The following is a 21,618-nucleotide window of genomic DNA, read 5'->3' as shown; positions in this document are numbered from 1 at the left end:
CTCCCGGTCATGAAGGCCATGTTCTAGAAGAGACACAATCATAAAGAAATAATGTGTTGCTAGGAACGGGAAATGGCAGAAAGAAAAATGAAACTGGATAGACAGATAAAAGCAACAAAATACGCGTAGGAGTGTATCTGTTCCTCTTCCTAGGTCAGAAGAGGAAGGGTAGGGATATGAGTCAGTAAATAGAGTGCTTGCTTGGCAGGAGCAAAGCCCTGGGTTTAACATTAGCACAGCACAAAACTGGGTGTGGTACCCCAGACCTGTCATTGCAGCTCTTGGGAGGTGAAGGCAAGAGAATCTGAGGTTGAAGTCATCCTCTGGCACACAGTAAGTCCGAGGCCAACCTAGTCTACATGATATCCTGTCTAAAAAAGAAGACAAAGAGTAAGCCACAATGTATATACTAAAGAATAACACTCAGTTAAGTCTACAAGGGTAAGAAATAATGTCTAGGTAGAATTTATTGGACAGTGTAACAAAGCTGTAAGTGTAACAAAGGGGAACTGGCATGGTCAGATTAGTAGGTAGGTAATAAGATTAAAATCCTGGAAAGGCTGACTGTAGTCAGACACAAAAGGTTTTAAATACTAAGCTATAGAGAATTTTATTCTCTAGTGAGGGGGGTACCAATGAGTTTGATAACAAAGAAACTCTTAAAAGAATGATAAACTGAGCTGGATATATAATGTAATCCCAACATTCAGTAGGCTAGGATAGGAAGATGATGAGCCTGAGACCAGCCTGAGCTTTATAAATTCATTAATACAAATTATTTCCCCCACCAAAAAAGAATACAAATAATAAAATGAACCAAGAACTCTCATTAAAAAACACACACTTGCCTGGCGATGGTGGCCCACACCTTTAACCTCAGTGCTCGGGAGGCAGAGGCAGGTGGATCTTTTTGAGTTCGAGGCCAGCCTAGTCTACAGAGTGAGTTCCAGGATAGCCAAGGCTACATAAAGAAACCCTGTCTCAAAAAAACAAAACAAAACAAAAAATTAAAAACAAAAACAAACACTCCCCACCAACACTCTGCCCACATACATACACACGGGAGTGGGGTTAGGGAAGATAGCTGGAGATGTAGCTTAATGTAGCATCTGGCTAGTATAAGTAAGACCTGGGGTTTTTAACCCCAGCATCACAAAAAAAGGAACAAAAAGAAATAGTGACTTCACATAAGTGTATATACAGATAACAAACAGGCACGTGAAAGGTATTCAACATCATTAACCACCAAGGAAATGCAAATTAATAGAACGATAGGATACCACTATACATATATCACAATCTAAAAAACAAACAAACAAACAAACAAAAACATTTACCTACTATTGGCCAAGATGCTGAGACACCGGATCCTGGCCCTCCTCCCATTCTATTACATAATGCTGATGGGAAAGTAACATATTACCTTTGCTCTGGAAGAGTCAAGTAATTCCTGCGTTGACACGATGGCTCAGATAGTAAAGAACTTGTGCCAGGCATGGAGGCACACACCTATAATCCCAGGACTCTGGGAAGCAGAGGCAGGTGGACTCTGTGAGTTCAAGGCCAGCCAGGTCTACAAGGTGAGTCCAGGACAGCCAAGGTTATACAGAGACACCCTGTCTCAAAGGGGTGTGGGGGGGGGAGAAAAAAAAAGAACTTGCTGTTGGTCTGATGAGTTCAATCCCTGGAGCCCATGTAAAGGACAGAACCAACCACAAAGTTGTCTTCTGCCCTCCATATGCTCACCATGGCATATATTCACACACACACACAAACACACACACACACACACACACACACACTATACACATAATAATGAAAAATAAAATTTCAAAAATGGCTTGATAATTTCTTATAAAACTAAATATTAATTAAATAAATGCATTGTTAGGGCTTTATCCAAGGGATTGAAAATGTGTATCAACACAAAAACCTGAACCCAAAGAAATGTTCATTACAGCTTTATTTGTAAGAGCACCAGAAAGCAAAACCAGCCTGCATATCACTTAAATCAGATTCTACTCAGGAATAATAATTTTGTAGAGGACTACTGGTAGATACAGGTTGGATGGACCTACAGAGAGCCATAGTGAATGAAGAAAGCCAATCCCAAGAAGCTATATCCCCCATAGTTGCATTTTATATAACATTACTGGGGTAGCTGAAATGTTTTCAATGGATTAGTAGTTGCCAGGGATTGGGGAGAGAGTTGACAGAGGGGTGGGTGGCTTTAAAAATTCTTTTTAAAAGCATAATCTGAGGAAACCTGAATCTCGGTGAATTTATCAGTGATGCTCTCCCTAAAGGGACCACACTTAGGTGTGCTTTGCTTCATTTGAATCTACAATTCTTACCAATAAAAATTTTCATGAACAACAATAAACCATTTCCAGAGGCTGATTTTCCAGATTTTAGCTCTCTGTCTGTCTATTTATTGAGAAAGGGTTTGACTCTCTAGGCCTGGCTGGCCTAGAACTCCATATGTGGACCAAGTTGGCCTCAAACTCACAGAGATGCTCTGGCCTCTCAAGTGCTGGAATTAAAGGGCTGGCTTAATTTCCATTAAAGAAAAAAAAAAAGTCAGGTGCAGTGATTCATTCTACACAGAGAGTTTCACCCAGGGCTATACAGCAAGACTACGTCTCAAAAAACAACAACAAAGTAAAAAATGAGTTTTACTATGAATTTCATTTATAAGTTACTTTCAAAATCCAACAAATAAAATCTAAAATTCCAAATGTCTCTCAAGTATCCAATTAACTAAGTATGGGATCACCTAAAAGTATCCTCATTAGCATTTAAAATGCTACAATGGTTACATGAAAACCAGGTCTGAAATCAGCTGTCTTTGGGCAGGGATCTCCAGATGTTCACAGCTACTTGCAGAGTGAGGACATCAGGCTCTTCCAAAGGACAGAAGTGCAGCTCATTCTTATCCACCCTTTCCACCCTGCCTTAACACATGAAATGTGGGAGAACTAGAGAGGCAGGAAGTGAGTTACACAAGGCAGCGAAACAATAAATGTGTGCATCTACACCAGCAGACTAAACACACAGGCCCCTACTCACACATCCTTCGACAGGAAACACCCTGACCACCCAGCTAACAGACATGGGCCATTTCTAGAAAGGTTTTAATTTGATTTAAACTGAGAAAACATTACAAATCCATTGAAAGTCTGAATTACAGGGTATTTTAATTGAAATACAGTTTGAGTGCTTTCATGTACCTGTAGCTACCTATAGACAATCTTACCCGGCTTACTTTGGAGAAACCTGTTACAACTAGCACAGTAATTAAAGTATGCAAATAGTATAAAAATACCCAAGAGGTATGCACAGAGGTAATTTAAATATGACTTATGGCACTGGTTTGCTTGAAATGAGACACACTATGGTCACTGGAGCCTAAGCAGGATGAGCCATACTAAATGAAAAGGTACAGTGAGTCAACACACACACATACACACAGATCCACATCGGTTTCTATCTTATATGCCAAGAGGAGAAAAATAAAGGAAAACAGTATAGGTAATGAAGCAGCATCTTAGTCAGTGGAAAATGCAGCAAGACTCAGGTGGGACAAGGTTAGTGCCTGACCTACTTAGTTGTCATAGCAATAATGCCAGTAGATCTGTCTAGGAACATCTCTGCTCCTATCCTGACTGAATACACACCTGCATCCAGGGTCTAGGTCTTAACCTCATGATGACCCAAAATCTTCAGAAACTCTACTTGTATCAAAGAAAAAAAAATCTTTGATTTATTGTCTACTACCCACCATTTGCCTCTCTCAGAGAAATATGCTGCCATTTACTTAAGCCCATTTCCCCCCCACAGATAATAATGCTAGTGCTTCAGACAGATAGTGCTCAATAGAGATCATTTAAGCTGCAAGTGCTAGCATTTGTCTATCATGCTACTGCCTGGGATACTGGGGCAGGAGGGTCAAAGTTTGAGGCCAGTCTGGTCTACAAATAAGGTCTCATCTCAAAATGAGGAGAGGATGTTATTATATAAGATATTTAAGTTTTACCAAATTATTTAATTTGGGGAAATTTATAAATAGTGATTTATTAAATAAGAGAACCTTAGGGGTTAAAACAAAAAAAAAAGGACCTGAAAGCATGAATGAGGAACATAAAACAACAAATTAAAAAAGCAAGTTTTAAATAGGTCATAAATGTAAGTCATGCATAATGCTTTCCATGTCATGAATGACCACACTCAACTAGCAAGTGACAGAAACCACAGTTAACTTGCTTTGAGTGCTGGCCACCACTAAAGAGATCAAATGAAATATGTGACATAATTCAGTTTCCGAAGTTTGAAGCACCTCTTACCTAACTAGCACCTCTTACTTACCTAGAGCAAGTACTGAGTTCTTCCTGTTTGAAAAGTCTGGGCATTTTTAATAGATTCTGAACAGGAATATTTTTTCCTTTATAACCCCTGAATAAAAGGTTCACATGCGTCTGCCAGTACTAAACATAATAGAATATTAAAACCATGGCCAACGGTGAAGAGTAACATGAAGAGGCTGTGATTTGAGGCAGCATGCCACAGGATCAAAACTCCCAGTTCAATAGTTGGTTATCTACGTACTATCTGCATGTCTTTGGGCAACTTAGGTTCCTCATCTACAAAAGAAAACGGGAAGATCCATCTTACAGAATAATGAGGTCTAAATCATGCATGCAACCACTCCTAGCAGAACTCCAGGCCTATCAGAAATGACAGTAGTGACTCTGGTTCCACACCAAACCCAGGCACAGTATCTGAAGAGAACAGCATTTCTATTCCTTGAGACTCTGGTTCTGACTTTTGGTAGGGCAGAGTGAGCCCTGGATTGAAGGAATCTGGTGGCACAAGGAAAGTAAGTGTTGTTAACATATACTAGTAGCACCAGGCAATTTTACATTTTTGAATCGGGTCTGGTGGTATGCTGAGGCTGAGGCAGAGGGATGACTTACACCTAGGAGTCTCAGCCTGGGCACATACCCTCTAACTCTTACTCCAAACTGCATGTTGAAAGAGTCTGCTTAATTCAAGCAGTTACCTCCCTAACCCATTTTAAACACACAGGCCATGTCAGTCTGTGTTTCGGTACAGCTGTGTGAGAGCCCTTCTCCTTAACTAGGTAACAGCATCTTTCACAGCCATGATGCAGGTCAGTCTAAACTTTCCCAACACTGGGATAGAACTGACCTTCCAGCAACATGAGAAGGAGTAGGAAGTTTTGGAGACCCAGGTTGGAGCCCTGGCCTTAAATTTTCTCATTTTCCTGGGAGGGGGAAGTCTGTGTGTCTTACTAAGGTTTTGATTTCATCAGTGAGTGAAGGGGCTGATAAAGAAGCTTTGTTAAGGACTCCTGTATTTAGTTAGTAAGTCTATAAGAATATTTAACCTAGAACTACTAAAAGGTATAATTAATTATTTCAAACTACTTTATTTGGGAGAGAAAAGAATACTCCTTAATAGTTTCCTTATCCCCAAACTCCTGACAGACCAAGATGCAGAAAACTTTGCCAACAAGTAAACCATACCTGGCTTTGTGAAACAGCTCATCTACCCTCCCTCTGCTCTTCCTATGGCCTAAACTGGTTTCACACACTGTCCTTTACCCTCCCCTTTAGACTTGTGGAGGGCAGTTAAGAGGAAAAAAAAGCTTCTCATTAAAATCAAAAGCTCTCTGCTCCTGAGTGCAGATATACCAAAGTCCAGGAAAAAGGCAGGGCGGAGTCACAAATCATTCTTTCTCTGTGTGGTCCCTGGACTTGGATTTACAGCTGCCAAACCATCACAAATTCAGAAGGACTTTTCAGATTTGCAAAGCCCCAGTAAATCCACTCTCTATGTTTCAAATGATGCCAGGGTATGTCACAGCCTACCCACCTATAAATATTACCAGGAGGCTGACTCTGGCAAAAAAGAAAATGGGCTAAGCAAAACATAGTTTTCAACTGAGTCCACGGGCGCTAAGAGCTGAACAAGCAGCCACAGTATTCGGAACATAAAAAGATTAAACACATTCACTTTTCTTTTTATTTTAATCCAAACATTCAGGGGAAACTGACTTGCTTTGTTCGATATTTATTATGTAGTTTATCCTGTAGCAGAAACCAAAATGCTTGATAAATGGGACACTCAAGTAAATGGACTCTTGAAGACTAGGGCTCTTCTGGCCACTAATCTAGCTGCTCTTCCAGCATCACTCATTTATTTTCATGAAGCCACTTGAACAACATGATTCAACTTCTTTACTTTATAAATGGGCATAATGACACTCCGGTTCACCCTCAAGTGTCACCAACAAGAATCTACAAAAACAAAAAAATTCTGAGAAACTGGGAAAGGTAACTATAGGTGACAGCTGCTATTCTGGAAAATGACACAGGAGCACTTTTATGTCACTGACAGTCCAGAGTTGTGCCTCTTTCTGCAACTTCTGTGACAGATTATCTCTGACAATGTCAAAACTACTTATAAATATTGTTTTTCCTATAGATCCACAAACAAAATGACCAGAGGCAAATCACACCACCAAAGCAATTTCTCCCTATCACCAAGAAAACAGTGAGTACTCCTCCCTTCGTTCCTCCCTCTCTTTTTCTTTCTTTCTTTTCTTTTTTCTTTCTTCCCCTCTCTTCCTCTCTTCCTCTCTTTCTCTTTTTCTCTCTTTCTTTCTTTCTTTCTTTCTTTCTTTCTTTCTTTCTTTCTTTCTTTCTTTCTTTCTTTCTTTCTTTCTGTTTCTGGAAACAGGGTCTCTTTTATAGCCCAGGCTTGAACTCAACTCTGATATTCCTGCCTCCATTTGCCAGGTGCATATGCCACAGGCATGTGTTACAGGTATATGCCACAATGCCCAGGTTTGAACTTAACCTTTGAAATTCTGCATTTCCTTTAAGTGTCAATGATTCTTCTTAGATTCCCCAAACCAAAATGTGCTACAATGCAAATTGTTCTCTGTACTTAAAATAGTCTTTAAAAAAAGTTTTTTGAGCCAGGTATAGTAGAACACTTCTATAATCCCAGAATTTGGGAGGCAGAGGAAGGCAGATCTCTGTGAGTTCCAGGCCAGCCTAGTCTACAAAGCGACAATGTCCAGGATAGTGAAGGCTACACAAAGAAATCCTGTCTCAAAAAATAAAAACAAAACAAAAAAAAATTTTTTTGAAGTAGGATGTCATATAGCCTAAGCTAACCTGGAACTTGTTAATGAGAAGTTCAAGGTCAAAAATGGCCTTGAACTTCTCATCCATTCCTGTCTCTACCCCAGGAGTGTGGGAATTACAGCCATGACCAGCATGCCTATTTTTATGCTGTGCTGGGGATTGAATCCAGGCCCTGTACTAGGCAAACAATTTACCAACTGAGCTATATCTCCAGCCCTATTTTACAATTATTTTAAATCCAGGCACTGTGGTGAACACATGTAATCCCAGTACAGGGGAAACTGAGGCAGGAAGATTAAGAACAGTCTGGGCTACCATAGTGGCATACCATGCCAGCCAGAGCTACAGAGCAAGGCCCTGCTCAATGATACTCCCCACCAAAAAGGCATTAAAATAAATAGGCTAATATAAGCATCATACTTGTTTAATCCAAAAGGGCTTTCTCTAACAAATGCATCTCTGTGATTCCAGGAGAAAGATGATAAATGTTAAGAGCTGTCTGGAAGTACACAGAAAGCTTACAAAAGTCATGCTCAACACAGTTGTTACTTACGAATTCCAGAAAGGGGAAAATGCTCGTTCCCTTCTGTACAAACAGGAACAAAAAGGACCCTGAACCTGGAATTCCCCCTTAACTACCTGGGGACCTCCAGGCCAAGTTCACCTTTCCCACTTGCCAAGTAATGATTTCCTCCTCAGCACACAAACCTACTACATGAGGTAGATTTCACAAGGTTACAATGATCACTTCAGTAAATGGAAACTGCTTCAGGGCTCTGGCTTCTGACTTCAGTCCTGTGGAAGTGTCCCCAAAGTGAACTGGTAGGGCAAAACAGATGTGCCAGTGACCAGATTTCTTTGCCTCCAAAAGTCTGTAATTCTCTCTCTCTCTCTCTCTCTCTCTCTCTCTCTCTCTCTCTCTCTGACATGGCCTCATACAGCCCAGGCTTGATTATTTAGCTAAGAATGACTCAAAACTCAAGGTCCTTCTGCCTCTACTTCCCAGTACTGGAATTACAGACCTGCCCAGTTTGCATAGATAGTCTTTTAAGGCCCTGATAAGTAAAGATAAGTAGACAGTTGATCAACATATGAATGTACCAAATCTATTAAGATGTTTGCAGCTAACAATGGATTTTCAGAATAGAAAAAAAAAATAATGGAGGAGTTAGGTTACTGTCCTACTTTCTTAGAAAATAAGAGGATGGAGGAGTGGCTTGGAGAGGTGGAGAAAGAGTTAAGAGCACTGGTCACTCTTACAGAGGACCCAGGTTCAATTCCCACTACCCATATGGTGGCTTACAACCATCTGTAACTCCAGTTTCAGATCTCATGCCCTCTTCTGACTTCCATGGGTACCAGGCATGCACATGCTACACATACATACATGCATACATGAATCTGGGCAAAAACAATCAAACACATAAAATTTAAAATCTAAAAATTAAATTTTAAAAAAAGGCCTAACAGGAAAATGACTATGTAATTTGAAAGTACTGCAATGGGGAGTGACAGAAAATAAGACTGCAGCATTAGTAAACTGGGAAATCATACCCTGCACTCTTGGGTAACCAACCATACATTAAAGGTAGACAAGGCTATGTGTGCCATTATTGGCAAATAAACTAATGAAGGTAGCATTATAATTTGAGCTAAATGATTAGTTTCCGCTTAATTTCTATGTTTGTACGATTGTATGCCACACATGTGTAGGTGCTGCCGAATCCAGAGAGGGGAAACAATCCCCTGGAGCAGCTTTCCCGGGAAGAAATGAAATCTAAATCTTCTAGCCACAGTGTCAAATATAGGGTAAGAATGTAAACAAGCAGATTTGCCAAAACCATGTGACTATGAAGCACAGTTAGAGAGGCATACAAATTTTTATATTTCCTGAATCTAAAAATAACTCACAGGAAAGGGCCACTGCTGATATTACGTGCCCCACCCTCACCTTCTAGTTGGGTATGAGCTCACCTGTGGTATGACAACATAGAAACTGCCTGTTATACAATTAATTTGTCGCTTGCTCTTTTATTGTTTAATCACATCATTAAAATTCAACAATACCACCAGATGGTAAACACAATCGGATGTCTACTAGGGCTGCCAAATTACAGTACAGAAGCCCTGTAAAGCTACTGGACAGTATATTAAGCCCCGTCCAATGTTTAACATGGAAAGAAAACAACCAACCAAAAATAGCATTTAGTCTTCATCAGGAATACAGTCATGCACATTAATGAAAAAAATTATTCTGAAGTCTAGTTGCTTTCTTTTTAATTCTGTTTCTGGAAGACTAAAAGATAAATGCAAACTGGTTGAGACTAGGACTTCTGGGCAGTTTCAAGAACAATTCATATTCCTAATCCTACTTCTATCTCAGGCTGCCCCTAGCCTCCTCCCTCCACAGTATTGATAACATGCACTTTCTACAGCTATAAAAACAGAACTCATCAGCTCCCAAAAGCCAAGTCTGATCCTGTTGGCTCAAGTGTCACCATGTAAGGATCTGTAAGGCTGTCTGCTTGCTTTTGTTGCCCGAAGGACGCTATCTAGGACCTCAGGCACACAGGCAAGCAATGCATCACTGAGCTACACCCCAGCCCACTGTAGTCTTCAACTTTCAACAAAAATATCATGTGCCGTAATTACCTATTGCCTCACTTGGGGGAGGTTCCTCGCCAGTAAACACTCAACTTTAAATGTACAAATGCTTAATATCCATAGGGGAAAAATTAGTTGGAGGAATTACTAGATTAGTTACAAAAATCCAATTGCCAACATGTTTTAAGTGTCTATGAGGACAAACCAAAATGCCACATGAAAAATCTGAAAAGTTTCCACGTAAAGTTTTCTTTTCTTTTTTTCTTTTCCAGAATCAGAAAAATCTGCTTTAATTTCAAAGAGAAAGTTCAGTATCTGAATGCTATTGCTTTGTTGCATGTTCTTCAGTTAAATTACATTAATGACATAAATTTTATAACCCTTCACATGAAATCAAGCTTCCTGGATAAAAGCAATAGCTGAAAATTTACCATTGGTACCCAGTGAAACAGAGATGTATATTAAATGCTAATTCTTTCAGGGTTATAATATCTTAGAAACTTTGGGGAAGAGTTTTTACTCTGGCCCTGAATGGTGACTCAGTTATTATAATCCTAGTACCCCAGAGAGATGCTTTGGTGGGAAGGGTGCAAGTTTGGGGCCAGCCTGTACTATACAGACTTCTAAACTATCCTGCACTAAAACCCTGTCTCAAAATAAATAAATAAATAAATAAATACAACTGTCCCAAACACTGGGACATTCCAGAGTGACTCACATCCTACTTCCAAAGAAATTACTTTTAAGACACAAAAGCAGTAGGCAAACGGTGACACATGAGGCTTACATTTCTGAATCCAGAAGTCCTCTTCCTTTCTCCTTCACCTCCAGATCTGTCTCCTTGTTCATCTTTCCCATCCTGGGGCTTCCCAGTACCTTTCTTTACCCCTCTTCCCTTCTCCCTAGCTACCACTCACTCCTTCCGTGAGCTCAGAAAAGCTCAGTTCACAAAGGAGACCGGTAGGGAAAAGAGAAGGGATAGACATTTTAAAAGAAAAGGAAGTAAATAACTCCTTTGCTTACTAAACAGCCACTCTACCCTCCCTCCTTATCACTCAGTGCTTTAACAATATCCCTCTCAGCAATTTCAGCCAGGCCCCCTAATTTCCTCATTCCTCAATGGTCACAACCCCTGCTGAGTAGCCAACCATTCATCTGAGATAACAGGTACTCAAATCCCACCCAGGCTAATGCTCCAATCCTGGTCACAGCTTGCCTCTCATAAGACCACAAAGAAAAGCTGGGTGGTAGTGGCACACGCCTTTAGTCCCAGCACTTAGGAGGCAGAGGCAGAGGCAGGCCAATCTCTGTGAGTTGGAAACCAGCATGGTCTAGAGTAAGTTACAGCATGGCCAGGGCTACATAGAAAAACCCTGCCTGGAAAAATAAAAAACAAACAACAATAACAAAACAAAACCTTTACCTCCATTCCCAACACTATTCTTTGGGAAAAACAATGAGTTAGAATTATTGTGAATTTTAGACTACAGCCCTAATCAGAATTTGGCACAGTTTATTATTTACTATTTCCTGATAAATGACAAATAGATTATAGACTTGTAAATGTTCAGATTTATGAAACATCTATGTTTTAAAGAAGGGACCATTAGGATACCTCTGAGTCAGCCAAACAGAAGGTTGTTTAAATATCCAGACTCCAAAGCTAGTGAGTGACACTCTAACCCAGAGCCTCAGAGAAGAACAGGATTCCCTTCCCTGAGGGCTGAGATACTGTTGAACACGTTCTTGATGACTCTCAAAGAAAATCTGACCATGCTAGGCAAGTAAGTACTAGACTGCTAAACTGCATGCCCAGCCAGGATCCCGTATTTTGAATGAATTATTCTAAGGCACAGGTCTACATTTTCAGCAAACAGACCTACCTTCAGGATTTCCACTTGAATATTCTCAGCTCTCAGCCTCTCATTTACCTCATTTCATTTTACCACAGTCTTCCTCATGAAAGGCTTGCATTTTGCCTTCTTTGACTAGTCAACTACAAGAGGAACAAACTTTAAGGCTTGAGGCTGACTCTATGGCTGATAGCTCTGGATCAGCTGGTACATTTTAGGTCTCTCAACGCCCACTGAGGACTCCCTGTTCATGACTTAAACAAAACTCTGTGTGGAATTCAAACTTCAAAAGCAAAAGCTGCCCATCCTTCATCTGGCTGTCCTTAACAGTTCGCAGCCTGTCCAATGTGCCACTGTTAGCTTCCTGTGGTCTCCAGAGAGAGCCCTCCTTAGGAATGCCTGACCAGCCACACTGGCTGGCCATCTACATTAGCCCCTCCAAACCTGCTTCCCCTCAAGCCAGCAGCAGATCAGACAAACAAGTTCTAGAAGTGAAGAACCCACCCATATCAGAGATAGTGGTTAAACCCTTGGGACTGAAATCTGGGAGCCAGAAAGAAACAAACCCCAAGGTCAAGCCTCCTATCTCAAGAAAAAAAAATTATCATAGCTAAGGATAGCAGTGTATCTGAATAAACAAACCAAACTCATCACATATATGCCAGTACACACACATGCATAAATAATACATTTAACAAAAGCATGTTAAAATATCAATAAAGTAGCTTCATGGGTAGAGTATCACACATATAAAAACAGATAAATTCTTCAAATAGTTAGATGTCAGGTCTGTCAAAATATTTACACTAAGGAAGAGGTCTTTGCCTACCTATTAACATTTAGAAGACATACAAACAAATTGGGGTCAGCTGCAAGAAAAAATAGGCAAAGGGATTAAAAGAACCTTTCACAAGTAAAAAGAGGAAAAGTAAAGATTATGATTTAAAAAAAAACACCATGAGAGTATCTGAAAATTAACATAACTCAAAACAATCTGCTTTACTTGATATTCTAACTTCCTTGACAATGTTATTTATTTAACTCACTAATTCATACCATCCTCCCCCCAACCCCCACTTGAAGTTCCAGTATGTGCTAGTTATGTTAGTATTTCTACAAGTCACATTTTAAGACTTGAGTATTCAGATAACCTAAAGACTTTAAAACACTAAAGAAACACTGCAAATGCTGCCTCTGCAACAACAGAGAGAGAGAAAGGAGGAGGATTTATTTCCTTTGCCTCCTTTTCATTCCTTCTCTCCTGTGTCCATTCCATACCTACTATGCTCCTTGTCTGGCCTTATGTAGAATAAAAAGATAGAACCAGAACTCTTTAAGACACTTAAAACTGAATGCCATTTTCTTCAGTAGTGTAGCCACAAAGTCCCCACAAGCCAAAAGGACATGAAAATAAGGGAGGAGTTAACTTACTTGGAAGAAAAAAAGAGTCAGTGCAAGTGGGGAAGAGATGAGGGAGAGTAGCGGGAGTAAAAAATGACAAAACACATAATGTATTTGAATGAAATTGTCAAAGGTTAGCAAATACTTTAAAAGAAAAACAAACACAGAACATCAGATGCATCAATAAACAATATGCCATTAATCAAACTCAGCTACAAAATGCAAGGACAGCACTGGATAATAGGGAGTTCATAGTAGGATGTAAACACTTCCTACTAGGTAGCCTTGGAAGCTCCATGAATCCAGGGACTGATAAGCTGAGCCACTGAAGATGAGTAAAATCTCAATAGAGAGGTGGAATAGATAGTTACATACACAAAAGAAGGAAGACAACACTATTCTGAATTTCCCTGTTATTACCAGAGCTCAGCAAGTAAAATAATGCTTACAGAGTGGCAAGCTCTGTAGATCTAGAGTATTCCAACAGTGGCACCGTATGTAAATTCATGGATTTCATAATTTCACAAACATCACTGAATTAACCAATGTCCTGCCTAGTGTTCTATGCTGCTGCATGGTGGGGTGGGGGAGGCTGGGACCTTGTCTAGGTCATCCTTCTAGTAGTTATAATGCTACTATTTAAAGTCTTTGACTTGACTACTAAAGTATTACAAGCTTGCAATATACTCCTTCCTACTGTATGACACAGAACTGCTTTCATCTACATGTTCTCAATCAGTTCCTCAATTGTTGATTTTCCCCGAGTCCTGTATCACAGAGCTCTGCAGGGCTAATTACAATGATACATGCAAAAGTGCAGGTCTAGCTGACACCTACGTATTACCTGGGAGGCTGATGTCTAGGATCAAGTTGCAGCTGGCCATCTGGAGCATCATAAGGCTCTTGTACTTCATACAGATTTGCATCAGTGTCCTCCATGCTGCTGGAGTTCTGCCATCCTACCTCTGGAGCTTTCCTTCCAGCCATGACAAAGGGCAAATTCTCATACTCTGGAATTTCCTCATAATGGCGGACATTTTCATACTCTGGCATGCAGTCACTTGTAGTAGACTTGTAAGACACAGGACAGGAGGAATCCCTGGAGAGCATCTGGTCATCCAAAGACTCAGCTCTCTGACCATTACTGGCACTGGTCTGGCCCCAAGATTTCACTTTTTGAGATACCAGGCTGCAGTTTTCTGCAGAATATGCCTTGGCGGGTTTACGTTTCTTTTCGTCTCCCGTCACTGAACCTTGCCAATCACTTTCCTGCCCTTTCAGCTCTCTATTAAGCACATGTCCTGTCGTGACATCCCCATGTTGGCAGCTTTTCGACCTAAATTTCTGGAAGTCACTCTTTATGAAACCAATGGACAGTTTCACATTCATCAACTTTTTAAGAGAAATTTTCTTTGGAGGTTCCTTGCATGGTTTATTGCACCGGTCTGTCTCCACAGCAGACAGTGATTTTGCTCTTGGCTTGGTAAGGGACATAGAAGGCTCATTATTTAAGGATAAAGTGACAAGCTTCAAGGCTTCTGGGCTCCCTGAGAAAGGCAAAATAGGATGAGGTAACTTCCACACTGGCTTTTCAGAAGTAAGGTTGAGCATATCAGAGGAGGATGGTGATAACCCATGGTTTGAGGGACCCAAGTGTTGAAGGTGTTTCTTTTGCAGACCTTTCTCTGAATTTGTCTCTTTATTTGAAGAGTACGAGTTTTTTTCTACAAGTTCCTCAGAAGCAGCCTTTTTAAGCACTCCTGCGGCAGGCAGGCTGTGTCTCTGTGGCTTTGGGGGAACAATTTTAGAGGAAGACTCCTTTTGTATCTGAGAAACTGACAATTCTGTGTTACAGGTAGTTGGCGGATGTTCAGTGCAGGCTAATTTGACTTGCTTAGGCAAGCTCAAAGACTGAGTACTGCATTGTAAAAAAGCAGGCTCGCTGTCTGCAGCAGGTAACGTACTGGAACCATCTTCCGTCGTGCTGTCAGAACTCAACACAGAGTCTGTGTCTAAAGAAGGTGCCACTTTCTCAAAAGAAGTTGTTTCATGAGCCACAGCTCTCTGAGAGTTGGCTGAGTTTTGTCTGTCGCCATTGGAATCAGTGGTCAATGCCCTTTTATTTGCTAGCTTCACTTTGTCCACTTGTCCCTGACTAAACAAAGCATTCTGATGAAGAACACTGTCTTTATTGTTTTTCAAACTATCTTCAAGGAGACAATAAGAGCCATTGTGTGAATACTCTGGCTCTTCTGTACTTTCACCAGGAGTCTCTACATATTTCTGGCGCCGCAGGCGAGCGGCATGTGTCCTTCTGGGCTTGGGAGTTGGAAACTTTGAGGTATAAGGTAGTAAGTGGATTTCAACAGGACCAAGATCATTGACCTCTGTCTTCTTACTACTGGTCCCATCTGAAGATATCCTTTTGTCATCCAGTGCACACGAGTGAAGGTGACTGTGACTGTCCACACTGTCACCTTGACTAGTCTCGAAATTTTCAGTTTCATCCCTAGGAAGTTGTGGGTGGCAGCTGTCGTGAGCAGAAACTTTTTCAAAGCTGGACGGGGAAGGGGACAGATCTGCAAATTCAATCCTGATCTGTCTGCTGCAACTATAGTCACCATTCATTTCTGGGTTGTTTGGGGATCTTTGCTTCCTTGGGGAGCTACAAGGTGATTGCGGCTGTGTGAGAACCTCTTTGAGTTTCTCCTCTAAGATGCTTGCCTTTATGACAACTCCACTCTGGCTCCAGCACTTTTCACCACCAGAATCCCATCTAATCCCCCTCTTTGCAGTTAAGGAGGACTCACCATTTTTACTATTCTCTAAGTTTTCTTTCATTCCCAGGGGCTCTAAAACAAGCTGCTTTGCACACAGACTTTCTCTATTCCCAGGCTCATGAATATACACAGAACTGCATGAACACGTTGGTAAAATATAATCACTGTGTGGATTGCCGACATCTTTGCAATTAAACTTGTCAGTGCTTTCGGGTGATTCTGGTTCCCGTTCCTCCAGTATGGGGTTCTTTGAGGGTGACTGCTTGATGTCTTGAACAACAGAGTTTGTCAGAACTTTTGGTTTCGGTGCAATTGCTGGTTTAGTTTTCTTTGTTAACCGTGGAACACTAGTGTTTACAACGTCTGGTTTAGGTGCAATAGGAGGAGGAGTTGGTTTGTTATTGGTCCCCACTAACTTTGGCTTGGGAGCCAATGGTGGCTTCTTAAGCTCTAGAAAGGAAAATGTAATATTTAGATGATGAAGTAGACAAGCACAAAAGGATATTACAAAAATACATAACATTTTCCTGTTTGTTTGTTTTTTTTTATTTTCTGTGACACGGTCCTGCTATGCAGCCCTGGCTGGCTTGGTACCTACTAGGTATTTGGGGCTGGTACTCCTGCCTTTCTAAGACTAAAAGCATGCAACACCTTGCTTGTTGAATAACATTTTTTAACAATATGACCTTTCATTTTATTAGGCAGATTACATTATCTTATACAGTCAACAGTAATTCTTATTACTCTTGAAAATTCCTGAAATTGTCAAGTCCTAGTGTAACACAGCTTTGTATGTACTGCACATTTCTTAGTTAATCCACTGCTAATTTTCCTCTATCGTTGACATCAGTTAAATCACTGACTTTTATTTAGTGGCTCTACACAGTGTCTTCAGCTCATCCACGGGGTATTAAGAGCTTCCTACAATATGCAACTCACCAAGTTTCTCATGTAAATAAGCAGCACTACTCTGTGATACAACATAACATCTGCTATAAAGAGTGTCTACCTAATAAAACCCCCAAAACATTCTGAAAAATGAATGTGGAAAGAAGACATTTTCTACCCTAAAAAGCAAAACAAAACAAACAAACAAACAAACAAAAAACCTGAAAGTAAATTCACTGGTATTAATTGGGGTTCATAACGAGGCTGGTATTTCTCTGTCCAAAGATCAATTGGAATTTCCTATTTCTTCATAGAGCTTTATTTTATCACATGTCCAAGCCTGGCTCCAGATCAAGCAAATGGAGAGTATCTGAAGATACAATCTGTACATTTGTATTTCATTTCCCATGGGTGACTGAGTACCATCATCCCTTACCAGCTAGCACTATGTGTTTGTATGTTTCGTTTCTCTGAGCAAGGGTATCATGATGAGACCAGGTTGTCCTCAGACTCACATCCTTCTGCTTTCGTGTCCTGGGTGCTGGAATTTTGGCTGTATCATCAGCCCAGCATTAGAGAATGGCCACGAGTTCTGGGGTAGCAATTCTTCCTCGCCACACATTACCTAGTATACAATGCTGCATTTGGGCAGGCCGGCTCTTAGCCTACATGAACTTGACAACAGCTTTACACAAAAGACCCTAGTAAGGGAGTTTGAGAGATGGCGCTGTGGCTTAGAACGGTCTCAATTCAAACAAGAGGGGCAGAATTTGGTTCCAGCACTCACATCAAGAAGTTTACAACTTTTAACTCCAGCTCAAAGGGATGTGACACCCTCTCCCAGCCTTCATAGGCACCTGAACTCATATCTGAACATATAGTCAAATAGACACACATAAACACAAACAAAACAAGAAATAAATCATTTTTTAAAAGACCCATAAATCTAAAAATGAAACACACAGACTATTTTCTCTTAAGTTCCTTTAGAAACTTTTATTGGTCAGTCATGCTCCCCTGGCGGGGACCTGAGTTCAAACACATTTATCTTATACTTCTTAAATTAGCTTCTTCAACAGGATCTAATACTTAAAAAGAGAAAAGGAAAAAAAAAAACTTCTTTATAAAACAATCTCAAAATACATGCTACACAGGACTGTTTGACATTGTTCCATTTGCTAGCACACATAGAGGCTTTGATTATTTGGTGTTGATTTTCTCTTCAACAAAGGAAATTAGTCATATAACAGTCAGGAAAATATTACATGGAACTGAGTAAAAAGAATATAAAAAGCAGAGTGTTCTACTTCCTTTTCCTAAGCAAAGAGTAATTTCTCAAACTCCAGGATCGTATGCAGCAAGATCTTTTTGCAGATGCCGTCTAAAACTCAATTCCTAAGTATAAGGTTATCAAAATGAAGCCAATGAATTTCCAAACTGATACAAATCTTCAAAGCAAGCAGTTTTCAGTTAGCTGCCCAATATACACGGTATTAGCCCGAGGTTTGGTTCTTCTATTTTTTGGCAAAAGCCTATTGGTAAAACTTGCAGAAATAGTATGCTAACTTAAATTCCCCATCCATCAAGTCAAATCTTAAGGGAAAGTACGAGTGCCTGAGGACTTGTCTCAGTCTCCCCTCTTATTCAATAAAAGCTGACAGCCTGTCACATTGATTTCATTTCTGTTACTCTTAAAACAGCCTGCCTCTGGGACTTTTCAAAGAATTAAAAATATGAGTTTTTACAAGAGCAAATGAGTTCTGGAGAACAGCTACTACAATGTTCTTAACATTTCTGAACTGTGTGCCTCAAAATAGTTAAGATGGCTGGGCATGGTGGTGCATGCCTGTAACCCCAGTACTTGCTGCTCCAGAAACTGAGAGTTTGTTGTGAGTTTGAGGCTAGCCTGGCCTATACAGTGAGATTCTGCCTCCCCCTACCCCTCCCCCCAAAAAAACCAAAAACAAAAAAGGGTAGGATGTTCTATTTTACAATTAAAAAGAACCTCAGGGCTGCTAGAAGCTCACCAGATAAAGGTACTTGCCACACAAACATGGCGACCTGAGTTCAATTCCTAGAACACATGTAAAGGTGGAATGAAACTGTCTCCACCAAGCTATTCTCTAATCTTCATATGCCCACACACATACACCCAAGCACAACATACAACACATAACACACAATACACGCACAAATAATAACAGTAATTTTTAGTGTTTTTTTTTTTAAGAGACATTTTAGCAAGCAGTCATGGTAAATGCCTTTAAATGCCTTTAATCCCAGCACTCAGGAGGCAGAAAGAAGTGGATCTCTGAGTTTGAGGCCAACCTGGTCTACAGAGCGAGTTCCAGGGTCATAGCTACACAGAAAATCCCTGTCTTGAAAAACCAGAAAAAAAAAAAAAGAAGGAAGGAAGGAAGATTTCATCTACTTAAATCTTTTACATGCTGACCTTAGAGTAGGTCAGAAGGTCCAAGGTCATTTAACCAATTTGTTTGGCTTGTCCCTGAAAACATGTTATTACCACTGACTTGGTTGCTATTGTTTTGTCAGTATCCCCATGCTGACCTCAAGTTCTCACTCTTCCAGCTCAGCCTCCCTAAAGCATTTTATTACCCTCTGGTACCAATTTTAGCCCTTCCTACCACCCTACTGCCTCAGCCTCTCTAAACCATAATTAATCTCTAGTACCAATTCCAGCCCTTCCTTTGAGTCTGATTCCAAGAGACAAATTCCTGTTCTGTCTTAACGTCACAGAGAGTAAGTTAACTGCATATAAGCCAACACTGACTCCCAGTAAACTCGGCACAGCACTGTGTTCTAAAGCAGGGGTTCTCAGTCTTCCTGACGCTGTGACCCTTTAATCCAGTTTCTCGTGTTGTAGTGACCCCCAACCATAGAATTATTTCGTTGCTACCTCCTAACTATAATTTTTCTACTGTTATAAACATCTGATATGCAGGACACCATATGTAAACCCAAACGAGTTACAACCCACAGGTTGAGAACCAGGGTTCTAAAGCCTTTACTGCGTGTATAGTCATTAAATAACTGTGAACTTGGACTTACTATCAGTTGTTAGTTACCTGTGTGTTCTAGTGGAAGAAGTTAATACTCAAAAAGTCCAGCTTATCCATGGCCTTATTCACTGCTGTGTTCCCAGAGCTGGAAAAAATGGGCCTGAGAATAAACAGCGGCCACATATACACCATTAATATGTCTCAGTGACAGAAAAGTTCTTTTATTGTTAACTTCAGTATCCAATTTAACATCATACGGTGTTCTGAAGGCTGCAGAGATGGCTCAGGGGTTTAAGAATAAAGTACATACTCTTCTTATAGAAGACCTGAGTTCAGGTACCAGCACCCACATGGCCAGGGTAGGGACTGGGGATTGGACAGAGCTGGGGAGGGTTCTACAACTGTTTGCAATTCCAATTCTATTGGATCCAGCAAACTTCTTTGAACCCTGCTGGCACCATGTTCACACATGCACAAGCCTCTACCCAGCACACACAAACATACACACATATTTTAAAAATAAATCTTTTGAAAAGTGATGTTTTGAAAAGGGAGTGGAATAAACTTCAATAGAATTATTGTGTAATTCCTTAATGACTAATAGGAACAAGTGTGTGCCAAGTCACTGGTACAGCAACATACAAAATATTTCTTCACTATTATTTCTTTAGTTTCAGTTTTTGGACACAGGCTTTGCAATGCAGCTCTGGAAATCCCTGAAACTCCAGTCTTCCTGGCTCACCCTCTCTAATGCTGGAATTACAGGGGTGCAATACCATATCAGCTCCATAAATATTTTTAAATTATCTGTTATTTGTGTGAGGGGTAGGTGGGTATTCCATATCATACACATGCTAGATAACACATCCATTCATTGTGTGAGTCCCAGTGACCAAACTCAGGTCATCAGGCTAACCACCATCAGCAAGAGCCTAACCCACTGAGCCATCTCATTGCTCCTCATTATTTTTAATGGCTCTAGTTTAAAAGAAGCATGGCTCAAAACAATACTAAGGCATTACATTATGATCTATCCCAATGTCAAACCTTGAAACCAGTATACAATGTTTGGAAATGAATCCTGCACCTCTGGCTCCTGACACTGCATTAACAATCAGACCCAAATGCTTCTTTAGAGCAATGCAGCAAATCTTTTATTTACACAGCTGTTTGGCTCCAGGGGAAATCTAAGGTAGAAAAGTGAAGTATCAGGACCATTTTACTGTTATAAACAGATACGTCATCTGTTACACACAGGTGGCCTTGGCTCATGCATACACTCACTCTCTTGGCTATCCCACCAGCCCCAAAGCACAGAGCACAGGCATTAATGAAAGAGTGAAATGTAAATACACAATATGATAGATAAACAGACTTTTAATTATCTTTCTTTTTTATGTACTACCCAAGATACTTCCAAAATCTCTTTATATGCCCACTCTTCAACAGATGCAGAAACAAACAAACAAAAACAAAGCAAGCTCTTCTTCTTAAATCTTGTACAACATCGCCCTAATCTTAATTAGGTCAACCTTCCCAAATACACTGGAATGGTATTCTGTTCCATGAGTAACTTTCTCCAAAGCTTTAATAAATGTCATTGTTATGACCCCACCCTCATGGCTCGAGAGAACGATGTATATATAAATTTATCAAAATGGGGTGGAAAGAAAAACCTCAGTCCTCTTCCATATCCCCTAGACATAAGAAAAATTTACAATAAATCTTATTGGATTGGTGGGCAAAAAAGTGGTTAATTTTTCTCAGCAAGCCATGGTTAAAAAAAAAAAAAAAAACTAACTCAGACACAGGAAGTGTCTCTTCTAAATACCACAAAAATGCTGTGGATTTCCTTAATTGTAAAGTTGATAAGTATAAAAATAGCTAGCCCTGTTCT

At 40.3% G+C, this 21,618-nt stretch overlaps 1 protein-coding gene across 1 annotated transcript in view; it reads right to left on the bottom strand.

Annotated features, from left to right (window-relative positions):
• Positions 1 to 21,618, bottom strand: part of Fgd6 (FYVE, RhoGEF and PH domain containing 6) — a 114,428-nt gene that overhangs the window by 91,342 nt on the left and 1,468 nt on the right. The window contains exon 2 of the mRNA XM_021647833.2: positions 13,878 to 16,263. Within this exon, the coding sequence (XP_021503508.1) occupies positions 13,878 to 16,263 (2,386 nt within the window). The remainder of the gene's footprint in view (positions 1 to 13,877; positions 16,264 to 21,618) is intronic.

This window comes from Meriones unguiculatus, chromosome 2, assembly GCF_030254825.1.
Source record: "Meriones unguiculatus strain TT.TT164.6M chromosome 2, Bangor_MerUng_6.1, whole genome shotgun sequence".
Lineage (NCBI taxonomy): Eukaryota > Metazoa > Chordata > Mammalia > Rodentia > Muridae > Meriones > Meriones unguiculatus.
The sequence above is the reverse complement of the archived record's forward strand: the minus strand, read 5'-3'. Positions and strand labels throughout refer to the sequence as shown.